The sequence below is a fragment of the Pleurodeles waltl genome, chromosome 3_1 (genome assembly GCF_031143425.1).
Source record: "Pleurodeles waltl isolate 20211129_DDA chromosome 3_1, aPleWal1.hap1.20221129, whole genome shotgun sequence".
Classification (NCBI taxonomy): domain Eukaryota; kingdom Metazoa; phylum Chordata; class Amphibia; order Caudata; family Salamandridae; genus Pleurodeles; species Pleurodeles waltl.
Window position 1 is genome coordinate 834,519,705 of NC_090440.1, and position 17,065 is coordinate 834,536,769.

At 39.0% G+C, this 17,065-nt stretch overlaps 1 protein-coding gene across 2 annotated transcripts in view; it reads right to left on the reverse strand.

Annotated features, from left to right (window-relative positions):
• Window positions 1-3,457: 3,457 nt before the first annotated feature.
• Window positions 3,458-17,065, reverse strand: part of USH1C (USH1 protein network component harmonin) — a 605,394-nt gene continuing 591,786 nt past the window's right edge. For both annotated transcript variants that reach the window (XM_069223746.1, XM_069223747.1), the window contains one exon: window positions 3,458-5,132. In XM_069223746.1, coding sequence (XP_069079847.1) covers window positions 5,120-5,132 — 13 coding nt within the window. In that variant the 3' untranslated portion in view covers window positions 3,458-5,119. The remainder of the gene's footprint in view (window positions 5,133-17,065) is intronic.

Here is a 17,065-nt window from a genome sequence, read left to right on the forward strand (position 1 = left end):
ACAGACTAGGTGTTGTTTATCTAGCTACTTTAGGCCCAACACTAAGAGCTGCTCTCATTTTCATATGCTGCATGGAATCATAAAAATGTAAAGAGGTGGTGATGATGGGGGTGGTATATCACAGCAGCATCATCTTTATCTGTGAGAATGGTCTAAGACGGCATTATTTTTGGATCTGAAGTGCAAAGACTGGTGTAACTACACACATGAGTGAGGCACTTTCTTGAGTTCAGTCTGGCTACATAACATTGCCCGGAAAAAGTTGCATTATTATGAAACTATTAGACCTTTAAATTATATGAAATGTAAATAGTTTATTTTGTTAAATCAGTTTAAACAACAGTACAAACCTTTTGTTTTTTTATAAAAGGTATATTTCAGTCATTTCTAAGCAGAGTTTTACATTAATAGATGGAAAATATGCATGGTGTATTAACAATAAAAAGTAAAATAAAAATGTCTTTGGGGCATTTCTGTGTAGTTTTGTGAAGAGTATGCATTCAAGGTGCCCTTCAGAGCCTGTGAATTGTACATGACAGTTTGCAACATCAGAGTTGCTCAAAATCACAGTTTTAAAATCAGCACATAAAAGTGTTTTTGACCACATGAGTCATCCCTAATGCCCAGTTGTTGAGTGTTACTTATAAATGACAAAAGTAAGTTATCATTAATTTGTAATCAACATCTTCATCAATATCTGCATTTACATATTTAGTTGCACAACAGGTAATTAATTGGGCCCTTATGTGATACTATGCTAATAATTGCTTTAGAAATGCAAGGATTATAGTTAAATGTAGACTCACTTATCAGCACTGAATCTCATTCACAAACTGCATTTTGTAGTAACTAAACTAGTACTAAAGTAGTAATACTTACTATGAAATGCAATTCCCAAATTGTCAATCTCCACATCCACCTCTCCTAACTTTTGTATGGGGAGATTTTCAGACATACAAGTTTCCTAATTAGTAGTAATGTAGGCGGGACAAGTTGGAGCTGCTGGAAATACTATTAAATTGGAGGGGGTGGAGGGGACACTGGGTCATGAAATACCGGATGAGGACTGGGACAAAATACGTGTGTACCATCAACAAATATCCTTGAACACTAGTTTAAAGTATATACAGTTTAGCTACCTCCACATGACGTCCTTCATCCCACATAGGCTTCAGGTGATCTATGTAGGGAAAGTCAGACTTTGCCCGAAGTGCCACACGCTGGATGCAGATTTCAAACACATGGTGTGGGATTTCCCCCTTGTTAAAAAATTTCTGAACCTTAGCTCTGCAGCAGCTTGAGGACAAGATTGTGAGGGAAGCTCCACAGACCATTGAAGTGTGCTTGCTGGGGAACTTCCCAAGACCCATGAAGCATAGGGTGGATAAGACGTTTATAGAGCTAGCTCTTGCCTTGGCTAAACATATGATAGCAATGGCCTGGAAGTCCACTACCGGGATTTTAGTAGAGGCATGGGAAAAATACATCTCTGCTTGGGCTGAGGCAGAAGGACGTATCATGCGCTAGGAGGACATGAGAGGCATCAGGTGCCAACCAATGGGCGAATTGTGGCTAGAAGTACTGGGCAGCTGGGAAGCCCCATCAGAATCAGGGGCTGGAGGAGAGCCAGACACCACAAGCGATGAGAGTGATGAGGAAGGTCATAGCATGGTAGACGCCTGAAAGGAATACCTGTCAAATCTGAAATATGAAAGGTGATAAGGAACAGCCAGCCAAGGCCTTTGATGTGTGCAAGCAATACCCTGTGCCATCATACATACAATATTTGAAGGAGGGAGAGACTAGACCATGAAATGCTAGATGAGGCACAGTTTTTTTAAAGAGATATTTACTTGAGATAATGCCACAGAGAAAAATGTTACAGAATGCTGCTGATTGTTTACCTCAGGGATGTATGAAGCGTAGTCAAGAAGAAATGTGATTGAGATTATACTGAAAATGGTAATATAGAGATCTTTTCAAACAATTGGAGGGGGTTAAAGGAAGCATAAGGAGGGAGTCAGGGAGAGGATAAGGAGGAGGAACATATGCCCACGCACAAAAGAGTAAGCCCAATGCTATTCACAAATAGTACACCTGAAGGAAAGAAAATATTTTTAATATGCATTAATAATTATTAAACATATAGAATCAAAAGTAATTGGATTGTATTTTAATAAAAAGTGACATTACATTAATTTTTACATTAGGAAAGGTTATTAAACTGTTTTTAAGTTAAATAGTAAATATGTTTCCGTTTTAGATTTTTGAACATTAAGTTAAATGTATTTACATTTTTAAATCATTTAAATTATTTCATTTAACTTGATTTTCTATGGGGTTTAATTCGAAGTTCCTACCTCCATTGATTTCTACGGGAGGGTTTTGCAGTACCAGTGGTTAGCCATGTGTGGTGCTGGACATACTACTGCTCCTTTTTGGCAGTAGAATCATACACTCACAAATTTGGTTCCACCCTCTGTTTTAGGGGGTAGAGGCATGTAAGTCTACAGTGAGTCTACACTATTGAGTAACTTTATACTTAGATTTTGTGGCTATCCCAAAGTAGTAGAGTTTTTCTAAATTGTGAGGGCCAATTGCATAAACTGTATTTGGGATTACATACATTATTACAATACAGTAGTACTACTTACTTACTAATAGGTGGTGATTACAACCAGAAGAGCAGCAATGAATATTGTACTCATTCATTTTAATCTAAAATAGCAGCCATGAATATCACTGAATGGATTATTTTTATAAACTACAGAGTTACCCTCAGGAAGGTGTGCTGGCACTATGCAAACTTAACAAGTACAAGATACAGAGTAACTGAAAGTAGCACAGATTTTTCTCCCATCTGGTAAAAAGCACATCACATAAGCAGCACAATTAAATTATGTCATGAATAAATACAGTGCTTAGGTAAGGCAGAAGTGTAAAGGTGGGTTGATGACGTGAAATGAAGCAGGAGAATTAGAAGGGGTGTTGATTTTGTTTTTGCCAAGGTCACTGTTCATGCAAAGTCCTGCCCTGACCAGCCCACTAGTCTACAGACTACAGGGGTTAAAGTAAGAGCAGCAAAATGGCTATTCGGGTCCTAGTAAACATTGAAATCCTGTTGGATGTCTGTAGTTGATGTTCTGCATAAGGTTTCAGCACAAGGCCACTCTGTTCCATCGCAATTCACCTTCTGCAAGTCCTTCGTATGTATTTTGTTTTTGGCACTCCATATCACCAACTAGCATTAGGAGTTGGTACTTTCTATAGATCACATTTTTGAGGACTGAATATCATAAATGGAAACATTTGCATTTGAAATGTTTGACCACCCATACCAAATTGCTGATCAAAAATATATAAATAAGATTTAAAATACGCTGAACCATTTTGAAGCATTTGAATTCATCAAACAATTGTTCAAATACAAATGAGAATAAACAGAAAACCTGCAACATTGTTCTGTCATTTGGCCCATACATTTATTCTTTAGACCACACATTTGCAAGGTAAACAAATACAATGATCTGTATGTATAGATGCAACATCTTTATGTCATACTCGGGGAATAGAAAATTTATTAAATTCAACAATGCAAGACACTGGAGCGCCTTATTGAGTCTGCATGTTTAAATGACAATTTAAGGACGTTTGGTAAGCGTATAATATTGGCAAGGGCTCAAAAGCATAGACGCAGCCATTTAAAATGTGAGGGCAACGCAAGGCATGGACACATCCAAGATCTGAAAACATGTAAGTTTTACTGACACAAAAGAATCCTTCACTAAACTTTCCATTCAGTTTCACAAACAAGACATCTCCTATGTAGACCTGCAGTTTATAAGTAGAGATCCAAGTTATTGTAAATAGAAATTGTTCTGAGGGGAAAATGGTTGTTGGTATCAAAACATAAACTTACAATGTACACTAATTTCTCATAAAGGTGGATCAGTCTTACACATATCTTGATTGAAGGGAATTACTTGTGAATACAATTTGGATCCTATACACTTACTGTCTTTAAGAAACTAGGTAGGAGTGGGTTCTATTGCAACCTGTGTCTTAAAATATTCAGTTCATGGAAACTTTTTCTGCTACACAGTAGCCAGTCTTCATGTATTTTTTCAGGTACCTTTAAAAGAATAATTGGTAACTGCACAAGGAATTGATGAAACGTTGTGATTGCTTATGCACTGAAGGCATTATGTTAGCACAGAATGTGAGTATTTTGTAGGAAAGTACAAGGAGCAGCGGTAAAAAACAAGTTCACCTGGTTTCTAAAACATCAATAAAAATACTAGTTAACACCCCAAAGACAAACGTTGGTACCTAATTAACGTCTCCATTCTTTTTTTGGCACATCATTTTCAATTGTTTGTGGGGTTCGGTATGTTTCAAAATCAGAGAAAGGTGAACATCTGTCTCTGTAACCAACCCTCAAGACATAGCAATCTATTCTATCTAGACTTCAGAGAAAATTAGAGACGTTCAGATTTCCAACCAATCAGACCTCTTGTGATGTATCCAATATTTAGTAATACTTAGGTGCATGGACATGTGAAGGGAATTATTCCAGAATGCACCCATGCAAGAAATGCATTTTTAGTTATGCCAAGGGAAACTAATATTTGCTCTCCTGAATGGTTGGAATTACTTGTTGAATTCAGAATCAACAGAAGCTGACCCTCCCAATCATGATTATTTCATTGTTTAAGCACAAGTTCGCAAATTAGTCAAACATCAATTCAATCCATATACAGAAAATTAAAACATATGAGTATAAAATCTATGAAAAACAAGAATTCTTCAAACAATACCACTGTATTAGTATAATGATGACTGTGGCACTGGAATGTTTGAAAATATGCATAAGCATGAAGCAACATATGCTGCGATTGATGCATTTGAGTACCTCAGAAATGATTATGCCTCTTCATATGTTGAATGTTTTGCCATATAGAGTAGGATCTACAAAAATTAAATGTTTAACCCAATAGGCAAAAACACCAAATATGTTTGATTCAGTCTGTTAAAGTAAAAACATTTTGGCAGTGTTAGTTTGTGGAAGGGTTTCTCATGAACGTTCTTCTTTGCGTGCGTTGCCTGTTACTGCTTCACATTAAAAAAATGTCCTGAAAAAAGAATAAAATGTTTTAAAACTTTTGGGTAATCTTAATGTCAGCACAATACTAAATAGTAACTCTGTGTACTTACAAGAAGCTGAAATAAAGGAATACGGCTGCCCTTAGAAAATATACCATACACATGAGTCAAGATGGAAACTTGTAGAGATGTTAGCTGATGTGCAAATTAAGCACTGCAAATTTAGGGTCAGATATATGGAGGCTTTTTGAATCGCAACAGCCAGATTTGCAGAATCAGGCTATTTGCTACCACAAAAATGCCTTTTTGTATGTACAAACAGCAAGCTGTGATTCAGTAAAACTTTACTGAGTCACAATTTGGGTTTGTGACCCAAAACTAAAGTGGTACTTGGAAGGGTCCTGTTTAATACTGAACTTGAATGGTATGCATTAAGTTTTTTGTGACCAAAATCTGAAATTTTGCAACCAGTGTTTTGTACATCGGGCCCCTAATGATTTCATTTGAAATTGCGGTGATGGGAGTAATCAGCATTCATATGTATTATTTGAAAACAAAGGATTAAAAGAAAAACTGTTGTTATTTTCCAATGAGTATTAGGCACGTATACCTGTAATTGTAAAACATGCAAAACTGTTTTGTAGGAATTACCAGAAATAATTTATCGGCCCTTATACCGCAATTCAATATATGTGTTTTATACACCTTTTCTCTTGTAAATTGCACTGATATCATAGAGGGCCACGTTTGGAAACACTCGAAACAGACTTGAGAGAAAGGAACTTTAGAGTTTCATTCCATGATTAGTTCTACAAATTTCAATTAAAGAACAAAATTGAATATGTAAAGTAGGGCTGCACTTTGATTACAGAATGGCTGAAGGAATCATGCTATCTGCCTAAACCAATCACTTGTAGAAACAGGCCATGTACTGCAGACAAAAACAAAAGGAGAACAAACTGTGAGTAAGCATATTTCATCATTTTTTAAATTGTTTTGTAAGGTGAACAGATACTTATGAGCCTATTTTCAAAACTGAGAGGGGCTTCAAATATATATTTTTAATTATCTGTTGATATGAATTAGAAGTTTGCAGCTGTGTTATTCTTTCAGAAATGTGTGTGCTTTAAGTTTAGTTGAGACATTAACTTCAAAGTGTCCAGTACCTTTTTGGATTACACTACAAAAAAACCTATCATATATTAAAGTTTTATTTTGTGAAGATGTGTCCTATACTTTCTTCAAACAAACAACAGTCAATGTTATGAGGGAATTCTCATTCCTAAACCAATAACCTAGCAACATTGACTTAACCATTTCTTGTTTATGTAATGCCAGAGGGAAGAGGTATCTTTCCCTTGAACCTCATTGGTTCAGACATGGTTCTATCCTGATTTCCTAAGGGCAAAACATATCTACACATCTGGCATAACTGTGTATTATACTATAACTTAAGAGCCTAATTCACTAAAAAATCAAACAGATAGGTTTAGAAATAATTTTACATTTTCTTTGTAATTTCATAAACAATGACAGGAGTATGCCAGGCAACTTTGCAGGATTCTAGCCAGAGTACTTGCAATAGCATTTGATATATTTTGCTCTTGGGCTACCTCTCAGAAATCTATATAAAGGTTTTTGAAGCACTAGATGGAATGGAACCAGCTCAGCAAATACACATTTTTCCTGATGGGGAAAACATTTATTGTGGTTCAAAAAACCCTTCTTGTACTCTTCCTCCAAATTTATGGGGTGATTGATTTCTCTTCCGATCCTGGAAGGGGAGATGCTCCAGGCCATGACTGGACACATTCCCTACCCTATACCCATTCCTCTTTATAACCTACTCCTCCTTCCTGTTTTCTAGTGTGCATGTAGATCCTGTTTGAATTATCTTATGTGGTTGAGATGTTGATAATCTTGCTTGGTTTGAACTGTTGATAAAATACTGTGAAACTAGGATACAGATATAGATTATTTCTATTATCTCAGGAGATTTTATGTATGCTTTGTGGACAAACATTTCTATTGCACACTTATTTATTGACACTTGAGCACCTTACACCTGCACTACATTGCTTTATTTTGTATTCTTGGAACACCTTTTGTACGGAAAATAAGTATATTTTTTAATTGCACATGTAACACTGATGAATATGATTAACCTGTTGGACTGTGTGTATGAATTTCAGATGCACACCTTTCAGTCTCTCTGATATTCTAAAGATGACATAAACAAGTTTGCATGACTATTACTTGTTATTCTGCTTATGATGTCATTTTCTATGGAATACATAACTAACCTGTTTATTATTACTAATGGTATAGACTAATGACACCATGGGCTCCATTTACAAAGGCAAATTTATGTGTGAAGGTCTCCATACAGGTAGATTTCTGCCTAACTCTAAGGAGAGATTTCCGCCTGGATGTTTTTACCACTTTCTGTGGAAATAGCCTCCTAGTGATGGGATTTACAAGTCTCCACCTCTGTAAATGAAGGGGTGGAGACTCTTATGGCTGAATTTATAACTGTAAAGTCTCTATTAGTAACTTAACAACCATATTTCGGCCTCTACTGTGGAAAACTCAAATATAGCCCTCAAAATATCTGTCACGAGCCGTCCGCAACAGAATGTGGATGAAACACGTTCCATTCACTATGGATCAGAAAATGTAATAAAATACTTACATTTGCATCACATCCTCATTGAAAGTGCTGCATTCTGTTGCTGTTAGCTTGTGAAGGATAATTTGAAGGATTTCTGGGTATCACTTTGTTGCTCATCCACGTTCAGTGTGCACCCAATGCGGTCTGGTGCCCTTAGGCAAAAGTCAACATTTTTTTATTGCATACATATAGCCCCCACTTAAGGTCTTCTGTCTTCCCTTGAATTGTGTTAATTTGCTTGCTGACACTGACTTTGAAACCTGCTATAGCATTCAGGGTGCAACAAACTCCACTCTAAAACAAAAGGAAACTAAGAGAGGATGAAACAGATCTTGTAGTTAACTTTGTTTTTGCTAATTACAGGAAACTACAAGGACTGCCTCCATGCAACCTTAGTGGAGCAGGGAAAGTGGCCATGTAGCAGGAAGTGACAGACTCTGTCAATGCATTGGGATGAAGATAATTATCAACAGGGACTTTTAAAAAGCGTCAGGACAAGAAGTGGAACATAATGAAGAAGCTCTCCAGGATTCATGTCGTCATGATCCTCCCTTAAGGTGTATCCTAATTCTGTCTCCTTCTCTCCCCTCAATGAAAGTATCCTCTCCACCATGGATGCTGCCCTGATATATGACCTGTGTATTCCTGGGAATCCCAATGTCAGGCAAGGTAAGAAACTAAACACCTTTACCTATCAACTACATTACTAATCCCTAGTTATGCCACACACTTCTCCCATCTCACTCAAACTCAGTTTTAAGTCCTGCTTTATAATCTACATTTATTATATTCTTATGGAACTCTAGCTTTCATGTATACCGTACTTGTAACAAGTACATTAGTAGCAACAATTGTAGCAGAAGCAATCAATACTGTGGCAGGGTGACAATTAGGCCCCACATTTAATCATATTCCTACCACCCACAATGTCACTATAACATTCTAATAAACTGCGAATCTCTTCCTGTATGATCACCACACTAACAACACTAACAACAATATTGTATTATTATAAATGTCAAAATAAAATGCTCCCAACTTATTTATGTTTTAATTTATAGGCCTCTATTGTTCTCATCTTTTACTTTGGTAGTCCTGTGTTTTCTGCCCATGTCCAAACTGCCACCACCTTCTCTTCTGCTCCAACCAGTGTGACAACATGTGGAATATGCACAGACAGCAAAGGGATAGGAACCCCTCATCAATATTTAGCTGGTGTCAGGAAAAGTAATATGTTTTATTCCATTACATAGCATATTTCCCATTTTCTGCATGAATTGAAATTTTTTAATGGGCAAACATTTGTCTAATCTTGTTATCTTTATGATACTAAATACAACCTTACCTTGAACTGCTTTATAGCTAGCTTTACGTTTGCATACATTGTTTTTCACTCATGTCCCCAGTTATACTACCCAACATGTAAGTACTCAAGAAAAGTTTATCAGTAAGATTTTGAGGAGATCCCAAAACTGAATTGCCCTAGATGTGGTAGGCCCTTGTGTGTGTACATAGGACTCGGGAATTAGAAACAATTGTATGGCAAACACTCACACACTAACCTAGGCATCCTGCTTCATCATACGGCTGCCACATTCATCAAAAGTGGTTAGAGTGATGAACTGCCTACCTGGTTTACAGGTAGTATGTTCCTGAAAAGAGGTGGGGATGCAGGATCCAGGGTGTGAGCTAATAATCTCAGGCTCTTCTTAGTTATATGTTTTAATTACAGGAAGGCCACAGTAAGGACAAAGGGGGATGAATAGGGGCATTAATCATCCAGTATGATATAGGTCCATGTGCTACAGTCATAAAGTGAACCCTAAATGGACTCCTCAGTTTTTATCAGGACCAGGATACCTAGCTCTATATAATGCCTCACTTAAACAGCAAACAGAGTTTCTCTCCCAGAGCTCTTCACCCCCTTGAATATTCTGACCCATTTCTCTGCCTGGTCACAGACCTGTAGGAGTATCACTTTTCCTAATTATTAGCCCCATCTGCCTTTACCTGCTTCATGTGACCATTAAAGGTGTTTTTGTTCTTGCTTTGGTTATTGGCGCTAAAACGCTTGACCTATTGACTCGGTTCCGGGAGTTGGTTAATTGATTTCCAGCCATGATTTCCACCTGTGCCTACAAGGGGTCACATCCATTAGGTGAACACATGTTTTCTCCCAGGTTTCTGTTGGAACTTTTCAGCTCCTCCATGTGAGCCACATGCCCCTTCTGGGAAATGCTTCCGATCAGGTATATAAACCCATCAAATCCCAGAGTCAGCACTTGGCCTCGTTCCAGTCCTGCGCAAGCATTTTCCCTGCACTCATCCTCTGAGTCACCTGGAACCTCCAGTGCTCTAATCTTCCAAGCCTCTGTCAAAGTCTCTTCTGCCTTCACATCGTGAGCTACAATTCAACTTCCTCTTGTAGCTTCTTGCTCCTCAGCTGTCAGCCTGTCTCCAGATTCCGGTAGAAGAACCTATTTCTAGGAAAAGTACTGATCCCCAGGTTAGTGAGCACTAATCCATAGTTCAGTTTTCAGCATTGTCTACAATCAAGATCTTTGGAGGAGATTCAACCTGTTCATGGAAAATGGAGTTAATGTGTGCCAATGATTTGAAAATTCTAGAGCTACTAACACAATATCCCGTGAGCGCTTCAAACTTTTTTTGACTCTGATCTAAAGGTGACAAAATCCTTGTATTCAGAACTCAAAAAGACTCTGAGCACAGTATTGTGATTCTCTAGCTTTTGTATTGAACTTTGGTATTTTGGACATTCTATGGAGTGCCAGTAAACTCCGGCTTTACCTTTTTGAATTTGTATCTGATACCAAGCATAGTTTTACAATGGAACTTGTAAGTGTTATTATTGTTAATAACTGTTTAAACACATTATGCTGAAGACTGTTATGAATCCATTCTTTTTGTTGTTTCTAGTGCACCACACCCACATCCACACACTAAGTTCCAGGGAGTACAGATCCTCCAGTGCAATGTTGCAAAGTAGAAGAGCAGATCCTGTGATGCAAGTCCATCTTTTATCTTGTTTTTTCCCAACCCCTTCTTCCCCTCGGAGGCAGTGAGTGAATTAAGGTTGTTACTACTTGTTTCATTTGATGCTCCAGGTGGGATCAGAGGTCTAGCATCATCTCAGCGGTTAGAACCAGGTTAGTGTGTGATATCATTTATTATTAGTCTATATTGTGGGGATATGTGCCACATGGAGGAACACATCATGGGGAATCTTATAGTCACACTCTGTAAGAGTGTAAGACAATATGGGTTTTATAATGAAGATTTTATATTATTGATTTAAAAGTACTTTGTTAAGTTAGTAGGCGCAAATCTACTTCATCAAAGGGTTTACTCTGTTCAGTACCTTTATTGCTGTTTGTGTCCTCCAGATATAGCAGATTGGAGGAGCAATTTATTCTTTAGGGAGGCTTGTGAAGCATTATGATCCCAATGCTTGTGATGCAGTGCTTGGATAATGCATCCACATGTTTCATCATAGTGCCGTCATCATAGGAATTATAGTACAATCCCTGGACTGCATGCCTATGCACAGCATGTGGCAGTACAAGGACAAATGGTGTCCACATGCAGGCTTGATATAACTTTGCTTCAGGCATAAATCTATACAGCACTAAGGCCCGTATTTATACTTTTTGACGCTAAACTGCGCTAACGCAGTTTAGCGTCAAAAAATTTTGCGCCGGCTAACGCCATTCTGAAGCACCATGCGGGCGCCGTATTTATTGAATGGCGTTAGCCGGCGCAAGCAGACCGGCGCTGCCTGGTGTGCGTGGAAAAAAACCACGTACACCAGGCAGCGCCGGCGTAGGGAAAAATGGCGCTAGGGCGTCTTAAAAATGGTGCAAGTCAGGTTGACGCAAAAAATCGCCTCCACCCGATTTGCGCCATTTTTAACGACGCCCAGACGCCATTTACATGACTCCTGTCTTAGTAAAGACAGGAGTCATGCCCCCTTGCCCAATGGCCATGCCCAGGGGACTTATGTCCCCTGGGCATGGTCATTGGGCATTGAGGCATGTAGGGGGGCACAAATCAGGCCCCCCTATGCCACAAAAAAATATAAAAAAAAAAAATATTTATACTTACCTGAACTTACCTGAATGTCCCTGGGGTGGGTCCCTCCATCCTTGGGTGTCCTCCTGGGGTGGGCAAGGGTGGCAGGGGGGGTCCCTGGGGGCATGGGAGGGCAGCTGTGGGCTCATTTTGAGCCCACAGGTCCCTTAACGCCTGCCCTGACCCAGGCGTTAAAAAGTGCCGCAAATGCGGGGTTTTCTGCCCCGCCAACTCCCGGGCGTGATTTTTGCCCGGGAGTATAAATACGACGCATTTGCGTCGCAGTCATTTTTTGGGACGGGAACGCCTACCTTGCATCTCATTAACGCAAGGAAGGCGTTCACGCAAAAAAATGACGCTCTTTACTCATACTTTGGCGCTAGACGCGTCTAGTGCCAAAGTATAAATATGGCGTTAGTTTTGCGCCGAATTTGCGTCGAAAAAAACGCCGCTAATTCGGCGCAAACGGAGTATAAATATGCCCCATAATATTTCTAATGCTTGTTGCACATTGAACTCCAATTCTGAGTTGATTATGCCCCCTGGAGAACAATGTGTTATCACAGGCCTGCTAACACAATCCCAGTGGGTATATGTACTGCATTTTGCATGTAAGGACTCAATAGTGCTGGGCATAAATGTGGCCCTGTTGTTTCATTCTTGTGGCATAATCACTTTGGCATTCATTTGAGTTTAATTGCGACAGGGCTATGTCCCCTCATTAAATGTCGAGTGTCACAAGGGAGGAGTGTGGTTATCTATTGTAAAGGGATGAATTGTGGTATATTAAAAAAACACTCACAAGTGTACCTAGAGTTGTTAGGAAGCGCTAACCTGCAGCCATTAAACATCTTCATTGAAACCATTCTCTGTTTGTTCTCAGGCAGTATATCCAACTTTTTTCTACGTTGAGTAGTATTTTTGACATATTAGTGTGCATGCTCTGCTTCACTTTCTTGAAGGCCATCCGGCTCAGGTCATCTTCAGTATGTTTTCTTTCCAGAAAGTGAATGGTCGTTTTTATCAAGCTTCTTTTGCACTTTATGTTGCTGCAGTGCTCACTTATGCAGATGTATATTTTTCGCAACATCCTTCTTATATATTTCAACTAACAGGAGAAATAATGATATAGATCATATTTTCACTATTACAGTTATTGCATGTTTTTATCTCCCAAGGTTTCACATTGCCAATTTTTAATATTCTGTGGTGACTGTAAATAGACAAACAGGGCATCTGTCACAAGAATAATGGCCAGTGACTGGTGGTAGACTAAAAATGTGTCAGTGTAGGTATTCTTTGTTTGACATATACAAAGATGTTCCATTTGAAGGAGAAAAGGAACAATTCCCAATGGTTGTGCGGGCTCTTAAGTATTCACCAATATTTTGAGATAATCTGTTTGCCGTAGTTCAAGACTGAAGATAATGCAGTCATGCAAGTTAATTTGTCAGAGGTTGGTTTTGGACGAGTTTTCCAAAAGTGCTTCCATATTGGTATTACACGCCATTTTATCTACTCATTTAATTGAGGGTTTCAGGTGTAGGTGAGCTGTCAGTTTAGTTATCATGACACATGACTGCTCATGGTATGTTTAGATATCTGAACATTTATGCTGATTCTGCAGGAACTATTATAGGCAGGACCTCCCTAAGCACACGTGGGTCGAAACTGACTAACTGAAGGAGGCCGTTTTTGTCTGTCAGGTTATGGCAAACCTTTGTTTCAAATTTACGATCTCTTATCTTGGCTTCTAAGTCTAGAAATGACAGGCGTACATGGTGTACAACCACCTAAGGAATTGATCTCTTTCATTTGCCAAGGTTATAAATTCTAATGCTAAGGCAGTGCCCCTTGCCAGGTGATGTGAACATCCTCAATATACTGGCCCTGGAGCCTTATATGGTGTAAATATGGGTTAGCATCTGAAAGTAATAGGTCACATTCAAATTGATGTAACACCCTATAAGACACTGGAGCCAATATATGGATGACATCCTTATTATCTGGCAAGAGAACCTGGCCTCAGCATTAGACTTTATCATCTGGTCCAATGAAAGGGATACCTTCTCACACTCCATTAGTTAAATTGGACTGTCATTTTTAGAATGAGAAATCAAGATCAGGAACAGTACTTCCAAAACAAAGATTTACCTTAAACTAACCGACAACAACAGTCCCTTTCGCTTGACGGTTAGCACCCATATGCTGCTATGGAAACGTATGTAAAACCTGCTTTTTTGGAAGTTCCTACAGATTCGACACAACTGCTCAGATATCCAAACACACATGGAAAAGTCTTCTACCCTGATTACTTAATTGGTGGCTCACCTATACCTGAAAAAAATAATTAAGAGCGCAAATAATAGGGCTTGGGAAAACAATAGAGAAAGTCATTCAAAAGAAATCTCTTGCCCCTTTTCATCCTCCAACATGTTAGTAATATTAGGAACATGTTGCTCCACACCAAACAAATAATACCTACACTGACTGCAATTAGCACACTTTGGTGCCTACCACTAGTCACTCACCATTATCTCTGTGATAGATGCTCTGTCTGTCCGTAAACAATCACCACAAAAGAGGTACTGTGAAAACCGGGAGATAAAGACACAAACAAACTGTAATAGCGCAAATGCAATCAGTATAATTATTTGCCCTATAATTTGAAGCATATAGGGATGACTGTATGAAAAATATGTATCTGCATTAGTGAGCATTGCAGCAATAAAAGGTGCAAAAGAAGCTTTAATGAAATTACCAATCTTTCTGGAAAGAAAACATACTGAAGATGCCCTTAAATTGGTTGTTTTTGTCTTAGATAAAGTAAAGCAGAGCACACACACTAATACATTACAAATACTACTTAACAAATAACAGAGAAGATGTGCAAACACATATCAATGGATTCAACAATGATTTAACAATGATATTCCATGGCTGAAGGTTAGCATCTCCTAACAAGTCTTGGTACACTTCTGAGTGTTGTTTACAAGTCCTAAAGGTCATCTCTAGAGTTACAAATAATGGAGTATCCCTGTCTTCCTCAGAATATGGGCAAATAGTGTAGTTAAAAACAAGAATGATTATGTTGGACCTGCTTAAACCCAAATAATGTAGGTCTGGAGAAATGCTCTCTGCAGAGATGTTCTTCAATATTAAGATAAAACAACAAACTTGCTGAGAATAGTTCACTATATGTAAACCATATAGTGCATTAAGCAACAAATGTAGGAATAATCATAAACACAAGTGCTCCACAAATTACAAAGCAAAAGTGCAGCAGCATAGTGTTCATGGAAGGTGAATAAGTGATAACTAAAATGTAAAATGTAGATGTTGGGTTAGAATTATTCAAAACCTTTAAAAAATCACAGTAACCCATGCATTTTATAAAGTGTCACTGTTTTCATGAAATGCAACATCCAAGCATTTGAACGTAAATAGCACTGATGTTTCAACCCATTAGATGATGATTTAAAGTAAACCAGTTCTTCATCAGGAAAGAACAATAGACACACTCTCCTTGGCATACTGGTAGAGGCCAGTGGATTGGTCAGAACTCAAAGAGGTATTACATATGGGTGTTTCTAGGGGCTACATAAATTGTAAAGAGAACAGGGTTAATAGCTCTGAATTTCGCAAAAGACTGTGGAACTATCTGGACCACAAACTCCACAACAGATTTTCACTCACACTGAAACAGAATGAAGAGCTACTAGCCATTATCCCTTATCCTTGTGACAGATGCTTTTTTTGTCTGTTTATAGTCACCACAAAAGAGGTTGATATTGGCACTGAGAAACCCAGGGAGATAAAGACACAAAAAAATGGTAATAGTGAAAATGTGATATATACGATTATTTGCCCCTTTAAGTTTATTTCATGAAAAATATTCATCCACATAAGTGAGCACCTCAGTAACATAAAATTCAAAAGAAGCGTTTAGTAGTGCCAAAAAGCTCAAAGCATCAATCAGAGGTATCTGGTCATGTTAAAGGGTCAAAGTCAAAAGTTAAGGCCCACAGCAATGGAGTGCCTGTCAGCTACATGGACCAGGTTCATCCAATGGAAATCTGACCTTCTGCAGCCTTATTTTTTCTGAAGTAACTATCTCATTGGCAGGCATGTTGCCAGCTGGCTCAGGACGAGGGCTTGATGATGACGGGATGCTGCTCAGTGTTGCTTCTGGTGAAATCCTCTACATTGGGGCTTAGAAACTCTTTGGGATGCAGAGCTGCTTTTTGCTGGGCAAACTGCCAAGTTGAATCTGACCGGTTAGGCAATAATTGTGACTGTCTTTCGGTGGCAGTTCTGTGGTAGCCCCTGGTTCTTTTGTAAAAAAATTCAGAAAAAGTTTATTAGTGTCCACTTTTGCAAACTTGAGGGGGTCAGAATACATTCTAACACCTGCTACGAGAATAGGATCATTTGGGCACCAACTAGTGAGTTTGGACTCCATCTCCTAAAAGCCACCAGCAGGGTCCAGGGAAACTCCGGTTGGAAGTGGTCAGCTTGCCTATTCTTGTTAAAGTCTTCTTTCAGATGTTTTGTTCCTGGAGCCTAAGCAGAGGGTATCCAATTAGGTCTTCGAGTCCACGTTCAAATAGGAGCACACGCAGCCCTTGGGGTTTCTCTCTAGAGGTAAAACAGAAGGCTTAGTCCTTCTGAGTTCCAGTACTTTGAGTTCCAGTACTTTGATTCAACCAAGGTCTGCACCTGGAAGGTAGCCAAGGGTGCCACTTTTATGCCTGGCACTAGCTTATTGGTGCAGGTGACTCCCTGATCAATAGGCGTAATATTCCTGAGGCACCTCTACCCACTCCTACATCACATCCCACGGTTTTGGTACTAAACAATCCCACAGTGCATTTCTTTGCCCAAATCCAAGATGTCATAATCTCTGTTCCCTTGCCCAGACTCTGGGCACACTCCTGAGATCTGTCTAGGGAAATTAAGAACTCTCCCAGCAAAACCAGCAATGGGACAGGTTTTTACCTCACTGGGCTTAGTGCCACTCTGGATACTGAGACAATGGCAGGCCCAGCTGTGGGTTACATCTGCCTGTGACAGTGGCTGCCCCTCTGAATCTTTTAGAGTTGGTGACCACATGCTCTCAGGCCATCCTGTTGGAGGAGTTCACACCTACTCCTAGCCAGGGCCCTTTGGTTTTCTTTTTTCCTGAGAGAAATTCACAACTTC